General features: G+C 34.6%; 1 protein-coding gene across 2 annotated transcripts; it reads right to left on the reverse strand.

Moving 5' to 3' along the window:
• Positions 1 to 935: 935 nt before the first annotated feature.
• Positions 936 to 4255, reverse strand: LOC145568001 (scarecrow-like protein 22). Of its 2 annotated transcripts, none has more exons than XM_081627445.1 (2): positions 3736 to 4255; positions 936 to 3587 (listed from the first exon to the last, which is right to left on the reverse strand). In XM_081627445.1, the coding sequence occupies exons 1-2, from the start codon at positions 3736 to 3738 to the stop codon at positions 1254 to 1256; spliced, it is 2337 nt and encodes a 778-aa protein (XP_081483571.1). In that variant the 5' UTR covers positions 3739 to 4255; the 3' UTR covers positions 936 to 1253. The 2 variants fall into 2 exon arrangements, with proteins under 2 accessions (XP_081483571.1, XP_081483572.1); XM_081627446.1 differs by having other exon boundaries at positions 3731 to 4255.
• Positions 4256 to 15757: the final 11502 nt, after the last annotated feature.

Below are 15757 nucleotides of genomic sequence, written 5' to 3' on the forward strand. Positions count from 1 at the left end.
CTCCCTGTACCTCCCCCGACCATCATCACCATCCAAAGTACCACCACCTATCCAAATTATCACAACTACCCTCTCTCACCTGTAATTGGAATTGTATTATTTTCGCACCCCCCCCCCCCCCCCAAGTGATTTGTCAACCATTTTCTCCATCCCAGTAGCCTGTTCAGAGCTTGAGAATACCAGATACTTAATTCAATATATACTCTTGAATATTCAACTTTGACAATTCTAGAAGGATTAGACACATTAATGTTCTTAACAATCTAAAGGTTAAAAGAAGTGAAGCAGTATATAATTATTATAACACAAAATCAGGGAATGAGAATGGAAAAATGAAGAGTAAATATCCCAGAGAATCACACTCCTAGCTACAGGTTTCATTCAGCATACTCAATAGAGCAAGTAGAAAATTTCAAAGTAGCATGTTCACTGAGAAAAAACTTATGCAAAAGAGGGTTGAGTAGCACAGTAAAACATACCTGGCTTCACTGGGAACACAAGAAGGATAAGATAACCACTCACATCGAAGATGGGTGGCCAAGGTAATCAAGGTGCATTGCAAATCAACACAAGGGCAAAAAAATATGAAACATCGAGCCTTGATGTAAGCTTTCATCCAATCAGTATGACAAGGTGACAGATGACAAATTGACAATAACCAAATATGATGATGAAAGAAACATACCCAAAAAAAAAAAATGCATAATCACTCGAACAGTTGAGCATTCAATTGCTAAGTAGTGCCTAGGCAATCTCCAATAATGCTAACTCACAGTGGTATTACCTATATCCACTTCTCTCAAGTCACTGGAAAATATTTCTACACTTATGATCATCATGTGTCATAACTTAGTTGTTTGTCAACAAATTAAACATGGAAAAATATACACAATCAAGTAAAAACATTTTCAACACTGAGCAAACTTGCCAGAGAATTAAACATGGACAGAAAAATATGATACTTAACAATTAGAATGTCAAAGGACATGAAAGCTACGGATACTAAACTTTGAAGTTAATTGTTTGGTTGTACATAGCAAAATAATACGCCGGCTTGAAAGGCACAAAGGCTAGAATACTCACAAGCAAGGAGATAGAAAAGAGTTTTTAAGCCACAAAGAGAGGTGTCATCATCACCATAGCTTCTAATTATTGACAATATCATGTATCACATAAAACATTTAAAACCTCCGGGAATGCAATGTGACCAATATGCGAAAGCAAACCTCCTAGCTTGATGGAATTGAGTCTTCTCAACACCTCCATGCCGAAGCTGCCACCAGTTCCCGCCTCTGCCAACTTAGCACTAGAGATGCCTGCCGCTTCTCTACATGAAATCCCCTCCCTGGAGTTCTCTTTACCACATAATCTGCCTGAGTTTCGGTGAAATTGCTAAACTGCATGGGTGAAAAACCAGCTGAAGCAAATAAGTTCTTCCAGTGGGGCAACTTGTCAGGGACATGGACACGCCCCAACACCGTGCTTTCAATCCTAGGCTGGATAAAAAACTTCTCAACCTTGTTTACAATGTCTGTGGCTACATTTAGACCATCAAGTGACTCTAAGAAATTAGTGCACGAGTCAAGAGTATGGACAAGATGTTGTGGGAAAGGAACGTCACAGCGATCAAACCCTCTGTCCAAAGAGACCACAATTTTGGGGGCACGCTGCTTAACAAACTGGAGGATGGGTGGAAGGATAGATGGGCGATTGGATGACGACCAAATGGGGATACTAACAGCAATTGCTTCATCCTCTGAGGTTCTAAAATTGGGCAAAGAGCATGAAGACGCATCAAACAAATCCAAATTGACAACTTGAAGCTCAAAAGCAATACCAATATCATTTGCAAATTGCACAAGGTTTTCACGGATTAAGGCAAGTTCAAAGGGGTGACTTGAGGATGGAGCTAAAGCAGTGATTTTGAGGGATGGGGGACCTCGTTTCCTCAAGGGAAGCTCTTGAATAAATGACGCCCATTGAGCACCGCAACCAATATCAAAGTCAATAATATGAATAGCATCAGCATCATCAAGAGCCTCGAGGATGGCTTGTGTGCAAGTGAAATTCATAAACTGAGTAATGGGGGAGACCTCAGAAAACATCTTGTAGGCATTCATCTTATGAACAACATCATATGGAGTGAGGGTCTTTGACGAAGGAGCTGCAACTGGGTTGCCCGTCAGGAGCATTTGTAGAGCTTCCTTCACATACAAAGCAGCCCGAACGAGGGGCTTTGCCGGGAGGGAGAGCTGGTGATTGAGCCGCGCCAATATCTCTTGCGCGAGTGAGAAATTCCCAGTTAATATCAGGTCTGCCGCCTTGAAGAGCTGGTCTTTTATAGCCTGCTCTTGCAATTGCTGCTGCTGATGTAGGACGGGCAATGGGAAATGGTTCTGTTGCTGCTGATGATGATGGTTTTGTTTAGGCACCATCATTGGCGGAGGCAAACCCATGGGAAACTGCTGGAAACCCACACCCGCCTGCTGCTGTTTCCGCAACATTAAGTCATGACCCTGATCATGAAACGGGTTCTTGACAGCAAGATTCGGGTCTAGAACAACGCCAGGATTATGACGTTTGTTGGGAGGTTGAAATAAATGCTGGTCTAGGTGACAGTAACCCAATGGGGGCATGAAGAAGCTAGGGTTTCCTAGGCTCTGCGCCTGGTGTTGGTTCATCACCAATTGTGGGTTGAATATCTGGGGCTTTTCATCACCAACCTCAAATTGATGCGGATAATTATTACTATTGTTAATTGAACCCAGAAGCATAGCATTTGAAGGATTTATCCCCCCGTTTTTAGTATCCAAATACCCAGATGAAGAATTAGGAGAAATTAAACCAATCTTGGCATTACCATTACCATATGATTCAGACCCCCCAAGAAAGGCTACACCTTCAGAAGCAGCCGGCGCGGGGAGAGGATGAGGATGCTGTTGCAGCATGTGGTGCCTGGACGGCGGCGGAGTGCCGAATCCAGGACCTTGATCAACAACACCAAGACCAGCATTACCCTCATAATCAACAAGGGTACCAGATTGCAAAAGATGCTTCAAACCCAAAGAAGGGTCTTCAGCATCTCCAATGATCCAAGGCAGTAAAGCACCTTCCCCAGTTGGAAACAAGGCATCCCAATCTTCTAAACCCGCAACTCCGACTCCGGCGGAAGAAGCAGCGGTGACATTGTCATTGTCAGATCCTTGTTGGTGATGGTGGTGGGAGGGCCAATCCTCTTTGCGGGCACAAGCGGGGTCCGCCACACCGGCAGTAGTGGAGTTGTTTTTGCAGTTCGTGAAGGAAGATGAAAGAGTGGATGTGGAGGTGGGTGGACTGGGGCTGCGCCTGGTAGTATCCAGAGTAGATGTGGGTTCACTCTCAATCGAACTTGCCGAGATTTGCTTTTTCGCCGGATTCTGTAAGAATTCGTCTTCGTCGTCTTCTTCGTCTCCCTGAGAAAGTTGTTGGTGGTGCTGTAAATTGTCTAGGGTCTTCCAGGTTGGAGTAACAGAAGAAGAGATTTGTGAAATTAAACCAGAAACCTCAACCACACCCTTGCCTTGCAAATTGTAGGGCATAGCTCGCATCTACATCCAGAAGAGAAAAACACCACCCAAATTAAAACTAAATTAATCAAAGAGAAGAAACCCTAAAGAGAAAAAACATTACACTAAAAAATAAAGACAGAAAGGAAGGAAGGAAGAGATTTGAGAAAAGGGAAAGGCATTACATTACCATAGTGAAATGGGTGGTATCAGAAAAGAGGAAGCAGAACAAGTGGATGAAAGTGGTTCAAGAAGAGGAAATCAGGCATATCTAATCCCTTGAGGCTGAGCAGCAACAACAACATTTCTAATTTCTTCTTCTTCTACTAGTTGTACAGAAGAAAGAGGAGAAAGAGGGTTGCTTCTTCATATCAATCAAATATCATATGATAAATTTTATTAAAAAAAGAGTGGGGTTCCTTGTTGGTGAGCCTAGGGGGTTGGTTTTGTAATGTAGTCTAAAAATGAAAGAGGGAAGCAGTAACTAGTCTGTAGGCTTGTATGGTTGTTCTGGCATGGATGCGTGCATCATAATAAAGTTAAATAAAGTTGCCTCTTTTCTTTCTTTCCTATTTTCTCTCTCCTCTTTCTTTCTTTCTTTCTTTCTTTCTTTCTTTCTTTCTTCTGGGTTTGGTTTTAGTTTTCTCCCTCTATTCAATTTCTCAAGGACATAGGACATTAACCCTTTATTTTCTCTCTCCTGTGAGTTATGTACAGTACTTGTATATTTTCTCTGGGGTTTTATTATGTCCCCTCCTGCCTCCAACTGGTCTACTATTGCTCAACCCATTCTACACTCCTCTCCCTTTTTTTTAAAACTCCTTCCACTATGTTGTTTTAGTTTTTTAGACTCCTTTAATTATGTTGTTTTAGGGCATGTTCTATTCAGCTTAATTTTTAATCAATTTAGTTTAGTTTAGTTCAGTTCAGCTCCAATCAATTCACTTCAATTCAGTTTCTAATTTCCTTCTCTCGTAAACAATTCATTTCGGCTCTATTCAATTCAGTTCAAATCAGTTGTTTTCAGTAAATCAAAACAGGCCCTTAGTGTTTCATTTTGACTTTGTACTATTCATATACTCCGGTAGTCTTCGTAAATCACATTGACTAATGACCTATTAGTCATCAACTCAAAAAAAAGGGACACATTTGAGCAATGTCTTGGTAGATCGGGCATATAATCGAAGACATTCATTCCATCTTTTCTTGGTTTCGCAATTGGAGCATCCAGCACGTCTATCGAAAGACAAATCATACAGCGGATTAGTTAGTTCAAAAACTTTTGTATATGTCCGATATATAGTAATATTATTGTACATCGAGGTAACTTTTGTTGAATATAGAGTAACTTTTGTTGAATTTAGGGTAACTTTAATTTATATCAGGATAACTTATATACTGGGTAACTTTCATTCATTATAGGGTAACCTTTGTTCATTTTAAGGTAACTTTAAAGCGGATGTACAATATTATATTATACATCCGTTTTTTTAAAATGTTTGTCTAGATAGTTAATGTAGGTCATTTAGTATATAATAATAGTAGTATGGATATTGAGGTTTGTAATAGCTCTAGTTTGTTTTATATTCTTTATTTTGATACATTAGGAATTCTCCTCGTGAAAAGGACTTCCTAATGTTTAATCTTTCTTTCCTTTTCAAAAATAAATAAATAAATACTTCATACAGTAATTCTCCCTTTGTTTTTATTTAAGTAGGAGCATGCATGTTTTGTTCAACTTAATTTCAGCTCAGTTCAGCTCCAATCAGTTCTTTTGCTAATTTATTTGTTTTATATGATTTAGCTAGTGATATTGTAATGACAATTTAGTTTAGGCATGCCTTTGGGCCGATCTTTCTAAGTTCATCATCATGTCTAATGATATTGCTATTGATAAATAAAGCCAAATTTCATACTTTTTAGTATATATATTACAACAACAACAACAACAATAATAATAATAATAATAATAATAATAATAATAATAGTAATAATAATAATAATAATAATAATAATAATAATAATAATAATAATAATAATAATCATTGTTCAAATGGTTATTATTAACTATTAGTGGATTAATTTTGAACTTCATTTTATTTTTCATAATTATTAGTGGGTTAATATCATTACTAATCCATAGTTAAAAATCATTAATCCATAGTCAAATATTTCAGTTTAAAACTGTTCAGCTCCAATCAATTCAGCCCCAATCAGTTCAGTTCAACTTAGTTAAGTTGTTTTCAATAAATTAGAGCAAGGCCTACCCTTAATTTGATTGAGCACGTATGTAAATAAAAAACTATGACCAATTTTTTCTTTAATTATCATATATGTATAAAATGTAAAAAGTTAAATTCCAAAACTAAACATTAAGACAATTCTAACAATTAAATACATACATGACTATTTTTTCTTACCTACGAGTACAAATCATTACAATTGATCAAAGAATTTTATGTAAATAGAGTTAAATCAAAATGAAAAACTTTAATAAAACGAAAGGAGTACTTGTACCAATGTCACTATACAACACGGAGTACTATCTTTGCATATATTTAGTTGCAAAATTTACGTGTTTTCACATTTTTCAATTCATTACTTTAGTGTTTGATAACTTTAAACATGCATTTGTAAATTAGATTTTTTATTAAGTACACGTTAAAACAGGTATTACAATATCTTATATGAAAAATAAAAGTAAAAAAGCAAAAGAGTATATAAGATTACACATATCGTCTCAATGTATACTTTTTGAATATCTATTTCTATCATTATATCTTGATAATCTACAATTAAATTAACAAATGCAGAGTACATAAGAACATCGAATCAAACTAAGTATTTATTTTTTTCATTTAAATCACGATCATTGAATAGATTTGGTATTTTCCTTTTATTTGTAGTTACAAGGAGATTGGTACATCTATTGATCACAACCAATCATATTCCTTACACTACAAAGATATTGGTTTTAGGATTGTGTATATTTATTAAAATTAACAAAGAAATTTTGAAGAAAAGGGTCAAAATTAAAAAATCAAACGTGTCAATTACAAAAGAACGAAGAAATTAAAATGCGTTATATTTGTTGCTCCATTCATAAGTCCTATAATAAACCAACCAAGTAGTAACAAGTAGGAGTCAACATCAGTCCGTTTACAAATTTTAAGTAAACCAATTTCTTAAACTTGATTACTTAGCCAAAAAAAATATATTAAAAAAAAAAAAATCAAGGCCTAAATTAGTTTAAGGGGTTGGAAAAACATTTGTTAAGCTTAAGAATGGGTCAATAGGAAGAAATTAGTGACAAAAGAAGCCCCTGAGATAAAAGCAAATTTACTACGGAGTAGAAAATGGCTACACCAGATTTAAGGCACATGTGGGTAGTTAGTACAGTAGCAGCCTTTTAACAAGACAGAGTTTGTAGTAGGAGTTAACTTCTTTTTCTTACTGCGATAAATAAGGCTGTCAATTCTTTTTCTATTTCGTAGTACTTTGTCGTGAACCCCCCTCTTCCATTTGTATTTTTCGGATTATAGCAATACCTCTCCATATTATTTTGTTAAGGTAAGAAAAAATGACGCAAATCAATATATATACTTCTACCGTCCTACGAGTATGTACATTGTTGATTTGTTAAGGAGTACGGAGTATTTTGTAATAATACTAATACAAGTAGTATTTATAAATTTACATGTATAAGCATTTTGTAAAACTAATTTCCAAGACCGTTATATGCTTGGGAGTAAGGGGATTTAATTATATCCCCCTCTATTCTCAAGCGTAGAGCAACAAAGTTGATTTAACATGTTGTGCTAATTCAGTAGGATTTATTTATCTTACCTTTAAAAAAAAATATTTATATAAATCTGATCAAGTTGGATTTTACCTCGTATCTAAAACTAAAACCCAGATTGTCTAGCTAGACTTAATCGCCTAAGAGGCCGAGAAAGAGCCTTGGTGGCTTGGTGCTAATGCAAAACATTGATAATCAACCTTAGCTAGGGAATGGTAGTCTCTATATGTTGCCATCAACTTTCTAAACTCATTTGACAAGCCAAGCAATGCAAATAAAAATGCAAACAAATTCCTATTTCATTTATTGCCTTTTTAAAATTACGAAATACCTTCTACGATTACACCCTAGTGAAATTATTGAACACTTTATTTATTGATAAATATTAGAAGCTACTCTTAAATTGCACTGTAATGGTAATTTTAAAAAAACTACTTCTATATGGACTCTAATCAACAAAACTTGGCAACATAGCAATACAAAAGGGACATGTTTCAATATTGTTTCACTCCTATAAAATCTATTAGGGTTTCACGAGAAAAATGACAATGCTTACTCCATTTTCCCCTAACTATGTCTTTTTCAAATGATCACGTTAATTTTATAACTTCTATAGGGGTTTTCCAACACTATGATGAAATTGTATATGCATATTATGACTCTTAGCAACTTAAAAAATTGCTTAATGATTACTCTTTTAAAATAATAGTGAAGGGTTTGAGAAAAATAATTAATTTAAGCATGTTTGAGTGAAATAGATAATAAAAAATTTCTCCAATCACAAAAAGGGTTTCGGAGTAGTATTTAGATTAATAGATTATAATTAAAAAAAAAAAAAAAAAAAAGAAAAGATTAATAGATTATTTTGTTGTCCCTCTCCACTACTTTTATTAGAGATGATTAAGTTGACGGTAGGAAGGAAACATACAAAGGTTTATATAATTTTTTTATACTTCCTCCGTTCTTTTTTTTATTGCATCATAAAGGATTTCACGTTTGTCAATGTATTACTTTAGCTATCGATATATTCAATTATACTTTTGTAAAAATTATAAAAATTTGATATTTGAAAAGTAGAGATCGATACGAATCTAACTAGATCTCATATGACTATATTTTTTTCTAATGTATAAATCACAAATGATGGTCAAAGAAGATTAAGTAAATAGTGTAAAAGTCCTAATGGTGCAATAAAATAAAAACGGAGGAAGTATATGAAATCATGTTTGTTTTTTTTTTTTTTTTTTTTTTTTTGGTGGGAAGGGAATAGCCGGGTAGTGAAGAGATTAGTAGTTAGAAAAAGGAAGAGTATATACTCGTAGTTAAGTCAACAAGTGCAACGCTATATAATCCCAAACTCCATGTGATGAATCTGATGAAGTTGGTTTAATGGCCTGTTCTCTTCAGCTTAATTAGTTCATTTCAGCTCAACTTAGTTACTAATTTCGTTCTCTCATAAACATTTTACTTCATTTCAATTCACTTCACTTCAGCTCAATTCAGTTCAGCTACGATTGTGTAATGTGGAAAGTGACTTTAGGACATGTACTTTTTTCGTTTTAAGTGTAATGGGTATATACTATATAGACGTACTTTGAAAAAAACAACTTTGTACTACTTTCAAAATTTACAAGGGTCAATGAAATAATAATACTCCGTATTACTAGTGATAGTAATGGGAGAGAAATAACACGGAGTACTACGTATGAAGTGCAACCATTAATCTGAAACAGATGGATTTGTAGAGAAGTGAGAACATATCATATGAAATCATGAATGTATGACTATCATACATTGATACATATACTAAAGTCTAAACCAACTGTTGTAAAAATACCTGTTGATTCCATGAACAATATTAGAAAGTCCCTAGAACAAATTCGGTCACCATACTCGAATCAAAAACCTGTCCTCCTTCGTTTGTACCGTGGGTTGGTACCCACTGCCTTAGAAGCGAAATACGTCACTACCAGTACAGGTTTCCCAGTGACGCAACCCCCCCAAGTTTTACACAACGACCTTTGCAATTCGTGTACCCGAATCAAAGGTTGGAATTGCTCAAGACCTATTCAGATCTCAAAAGGGTAGGTTTGTGTTTATGTGTTTAGGGTTCAATACTGTATTATTAATTTTAGAAAGAAGAAGACAATACTCGTATTTATATGTATCCCAAGAATAGGAGACAAATAAACAAACCCACTCAAGCAAATTAGGTGGGCCCGGTCAGCCAACGGCCCACCCGGTTGGCCGCGAGTATTCCTTGGAAAATCCCCCACGAGTGCAGATCGTCAGGCTTTGCAATTATCGGATTGTATTACCATTTCCAACACCAACTACTTTTCTCTAAACATTTCCTTCTTCTACTGTTATACCGGTTGAGACTTCAAATAAATGATAGTGTCTTATTCAAGTGGGCTGAAATTTAGTTTATATCGATTGTAATGCACTTTTTCAACTCGCCAGCAATAAGGAGTACGTAATATCGTGTTGTATCTGGGTGTAGAACTGATTCTGGCTGGTATGAATAGTGTCTGGTAAAGAGTAGGAAGATAGATCACTTGAGTAGTTTGGTATAAGAGTAGGAAGATGAACTACTGCCAGTACGTGTAGGCATATAGTCATTTGTGAAGAAAACATATACGAGTACTTGAGAATGTGAAGCTATAGACCAAAAATAACTACAGAGTACAATGTAACGCATACTTACAGAATTCATAATGTTCATAATGTAAAAACAATAAATACTGTATTGATATTATTGATCAAGGATTCTGCAAGACTGCAACATTACAATCTTTGAATGTTCTCATACATGTGCCACAAAGCCACAAAAACAAATATGGAGTAACAGCTCAACAATGATCAAGGAGTACTTATTCTGTAAAACGAAAGCTTTAAAGAGGAGCAAGAACCATGTGGTAACTGTTTCAAGCAGCTGCAGTTCTGGCTGGCCTTTACATGTCCCTGTTTTGGAATGACATTGATAATCAGAGGTCTGGCATCTCGTTTCACTTAGATAATTCACTCTTTACATGTCCCTCAGACCCAAATTAGTGATGTATTTTAATGTGGTGACAAGACAACTAAATTCAGAAGGGGAGGTAGTACATACTATCAAGTTTTGAATCAATGATAGCACACTGATTATGCTAGTAGACCCTGCTAGAGTTGATCACAATAATTTTTTTTTTTAAAAAAGGCAACACATCTGGGCTAGTTATCAAACCGATTTTGGACAAGAGTTAGTCTTTTCTGTATAACAGAAGACATTGTTTGCTATGCCACTACCCAATATCTATTTGCTGTAAAGCACATGGCATCAGTATTACAATCAGATATATGCAAAAATACTAGGGTAAACACAGTGGTCAGTACTCAGTAAGTCAGTAGTATCATGCATCTCCTAACAGACATGAGCACAAGGCCATACCCAAGACATCAACAAATAAACACTCTCCGGCAGTCCAGCAACACACAAAACATTGTCGATTAATGTAACAGTGTCAACTCTTTCGAGGACACAATATAAAATAGAATGGGACATAAGCTCCCAGCTAACTGCGAAACAAGGTTTAAATTTACACAGTACTAAAACCAACACTGGCCATTTTCCCTTCAAATCTCTCCAAATTTGGAGGCATGGTGTTTACCGGAAGGGAAAATCCCCTTCCTCCCTTCAACCCCTAGTCCAAACAAGATCTCCCTTTCGGCCTTTCCCAATTTTCCCTCTACTTCCATGTCCTCTCATCCAAACCAAGTGTGAGGCATTTTGGCACGTACTTCACCCTAGGGCCTCCTGCCTTGACAGGGTAATAAACAATGCATGTAACCTCAGCTTGGAAGGAAGCTATGTATTATGTTTTAGGTAAGCATTGGTGAAGGAGAATGGTAGGCCTGATCCTCTGGAATTTGGATCAGGTCATAGCGCTGGACCGGTAATCTGTAATAAGCAATTTCAGGGAGTTCGTTCCAACATCCACCAATACAGTACCCTTGGACTTGAGTCAAATTCAGGTATACAGCTCCCTTCCCACCAATCCACCAACAGCAGTCTCTGTGACAGTTGCACGCCACTCTCGAACCTAACTAGTATAGTGCTACGCATATCTGATTTATGTACATGTCCTGTCAATTCTAAGTGTATAAAGTAACAATCGAAAGAGGTGTAACAGTTAATCTTCCAATCAAAAGATTCAGTGTGATTTAATTTTGCTAGCTCTCCATGTATAAGCAATAAGCTACATCCTATTTGGATTGCCTATATGAGTCGATAGTCCCAACTTTCAGGCCATCGGAAGAAACAGAATATGCTTGCAAAATTTAAAACACAGCACATTCGATAGCCATTAGTCCATTAATATTGTAAATGGGGCTATAATACATGGAGCACAGGTATACAATGGACTTGGAAGTTTCAGTATTCTATAATCCTTTGAAACCCATCAATTAATCAGTAGTCATGGACACGACTATATCCGATTAGAGTATTGGCAAACTTAATCAATCAGAAATGTGAAGCGTCAACACGATTAAGATTTAAATTGCGCTACATTGAACACATAAAACCAAAACTATTAAATCAAAAGCTGGTATAGTTAATCAAAGGGAAAAACCCATAAATGATGTCCAAGTAGTTTACAGTGAAATAATAAAACAAAAAAAGGAAAAAGAGAAGAAAAATTACAGGTAAATTAGTGATCGTCCTCTTCCCCGCGCTTCTTGGGTTTGCGATAAGTTTGCTCAAGGTGGTTGAACATGGCCATACCAGTATCAGCAAGCTTCCTCATGTTGGGGACGTTGTAATTTTGTGCCACATAAACGCCGAATACTGTTCCCAATATGAATGACAAGCTTGATCTTATGATACCAGCCATCTATATCTAATTTAGGGTTTGCAAAAAAAAAAAAAAAAACAGTGGGATTTCAATTTCCGAACAAAAATTAGATTTGAGAAAGATGTGAAATTGGGATGGGGTTTAAGTAATACTCGTTGAAGCAATGACCCCTCACCCAAGCAAGAGGAATTTATTTATTCTTCTCTCTTCCTGCTGCCGGTGAATGGTGAATGGTGAATGGTGATGATATGACCCCTCCTCCAAGACTCCTTCACGCGCCCCCGCCCCTTCTTACTTGTTTCTTTTTCACTTCTGAAATTGTCAACCCCAACACTAACTTTGACTTTGTAAGTAAATTGTCAGTTAAGACCTTGTTTGGTTTAACTTATTTTTACGACTGAACTCAACATTTCAGTTTATCTATTATCAAAACTTAATGCATTGACTTCTGCGCCACTTTAAGATTTTACTTTTATTATTTAAAAAGTAAAAGAAAAATTATTTATTGTGAGAAGAGATATATTTACAAATTCTTTTAACGCTAAATATTTTTAATTTCGTAATGAAACAAATTATGAAAATTACATATTAATAAAATACAGGTTAAATTTGACAACTAGATCTGATCGGATCAGTTTAGATACCTCTGCTTTTTTAGCTGACATGTTTTATTTTAAGATAATTTTAAATCGTACTACCTTTATTTTTTAGCTGACATGTTTTGACTTTACTACTGTTTACATACTCCTCTTTGACCGTGTTCGCTCCTTTGCCACCTTTAACTTACTCTTCCAACTCAAACCTTATGCGTAGCCATTGAGATTAGTTATACGAATATATGGATCGGTTTTGGAGAAGAAAATCTAAGTTTCTCTCTGATATAAATCTGTAAATATATCTCCTCTAAGAGCATCTCCAATGGTTTATTATAGGGACTTGCTTGCAAATTTAAAAAGTATCAAAGCAATAACTTGGCCATTGAAACAACATTGGAAAACCTGCTTCAATGAGCAACACTGCTCACTTAAGTATACTGCTTGAAAATTTGAAGGAAATACTTTTTTTTTTAATTTAAAAAATAATGCAGTTGGAATACTATGTGTGTTAAATTGTTTGTGAAGCAAAATTCTATGGAGTATAGTAGATAAAATATATAGTACTTATATATGATTTTTATTTATTTATTTTTTTGTATTATCTTAATCACGCTCTTTTTAAATATTTTAATTTTTGTGAATCAGTTTTTTTTTTTTTTTTTTAATATGGTATTATCTGTAGACTAAAAAGGTAAACATATTATATACTACGTATAAAAAAACATCTGCAATAATCTATGATATACAAGTAGTAAATAAAAAAATCATTATATTATCTAATAATTTTAATAAAATATCAAATATAAAAAAAATAAATAAAAAGTAAACAATTGTTTGATGAGGCAAGATACAAGATATTGTAGCCAACCAATGTGGAACTTTGTAGTGTGGCAATACAAGTTACAATATGTTGTACCTTGCCATTAGAGATGCTCTAATACTCCCTTTGTCCCTTTATTAGAGTAACTCTAATGGTTGTAGCTAGGGACTTGCTTGTAATTTTTAAAAGCTTTAAGCTACTAACTTGACTATTGGAGCTAAAAATTACAATTAGCTTGGCAAGCTAATTTGCTTGAGAAAAAAGTTTTCAAAATTGTAAGAGATTAATATATTAAATAATTAAATTCTAAAGTTAATTGAGAAAGTCAAGCTTATTTAATTAGCAAGCTAATAGCTAACCATTGGGATACAAAATAGCTAAAAAGAAAGTTAGTGATATGAGTCGTTTACCGTATAAAATTAATTAATAATTTACCTAACTTAAACCTTCAAAAATATATAAACTAGTAAAAGGGTAAGCAAGGGTCGATCCCACGAGGAAATCAATCAACTCTATCAATTCAAAGCCTAACTCGAAATATAAACCATATACATAAAAGAGTAGTATTCACACTATGTACATGAGATTGGGGGGGTTAAATTGAACGAGCAACTAAGCCAAACAAGATAAAAAGAATATACTGATCTATTATTTAAATTAGACGACAAGCAAACCACCAATGTGAAACCAATTCGATTATAGATTAAAATGACATAACTTAGCTACCAACTTCCTTTCATATAGTCTCTCTCCATATTCCACTTAATACTTAGGTAGTCAAATTACCACCGTAGTCGATTTGACATGTATAGCTCACTAGAAATTAGAATCTTACTAATACACTTTCTACCCCAATAAACTTGATTTATTAGACCAATCCACAAACTCAACAAAACTACAATTGAGCCGCTCAAACTAGTAATATCGAGTCATTCACTCTAAATTATCAATTAACGCCGCATCAAGTAATAATTTAGCATAGTCTAATTACTTTATACTAGCAATAATGCATTATTACAAGTATAAATAAATTAAACGTTCATATAAAAACAAGGAAAGAATCATGTGAATCAATTAAATATCAAGCATCAAATTCACCGTCAAATTCATCCCTTTGCCTTCCAATACCACCCAATCGATCAACCTTGGACCAATTCGTGCTCTACGAAGCCTCACAAACTTCCCGTATTTTTTTGTGGTAATACTTGTGTGTTTTTGGGAGGGATAATTGGGGATTTTTTATAACTGAAAACAACCTAGGTTTCCTGGGTTTGAAGGGATAGATCCTTGGTTTAGGATAAATATTCATTTTCATTATCTTGTTTCTTGCTTTACGGATGAATTTGTTAGCTCTTATTGAAGATGAACACTCAGTTTGGTTCTTTGGTTTCCACGCCTAATAGTTAGGCATTCCTTCTTATCTTTTTGCTTTTCTTTTAATTTGCAACTCCTTGGTGCTCTTCACGTGACTTGTGAGCTAGTGGGAAGTAGTTTGCCTCCATTTCCTAATCACAAGATAATGATAAACATATTAAGTACTTATAATATAAGAAACTTAATAAAAGAATAAATCAAATATGAATATACTACTAAAATTATAAAAGTAAGTAAATTTCCTAAAATAATAAATAAAAGGAAATAATAAGACTAATATTAGGGACTAAAAATATGGTATAATATGCACTTATCAGTTAGCTTAAAATCATACTAATTTAACAATTAGCTTACCATGAAAAGCCTATTTCTAATACTCTGTATTTATTCTCATATTATAAAGATAAATGGACTTCTAATTTAGGGACGGAGAAAGTAATATAATATTTAAAGTGCGTGACATAATAATAAATAAATGTAGTTGTGAGAGTTAATAAAATGAAATATTTCCTCTATCTCATAATATAGTTCCTGTTTCCCTATTCTGGAGATCTAAAATCTTGTTCCTATTTTTATTTTTGAATAGTTAGTAAAGACCATTATACCCTCGTTTTTTTTTTACTTTATTCATTATACTTTCTAATTTACCCTTGAATTTTGCTTATGACTTGCATTTTTTTCCACTTTCCCTCCTTAACTTTTGTCTATATTGTACTTTTCACTTTTATTGATGTTATTTTATCCACTTTTTCCTCCTATTTCTTAAACTAGTTTTGGTCTCGTGCAAT

The sequence above is a fragment of the Chenopodium album genome, chromosome 11 (assembly GCF_948465745.1).
Source record: "Chenopodium album chromosome 11, dcCheAlbu1.1, whole genome shotgun sequence".
Taxonomy (NCBI): domain Eukaryota; kingdom Viridiplantae; phylum Streptophyta; class Magnoliopsida; order Caryophyllales; family Amaranthaceae; genus Chenopodium; species Chenopodium album.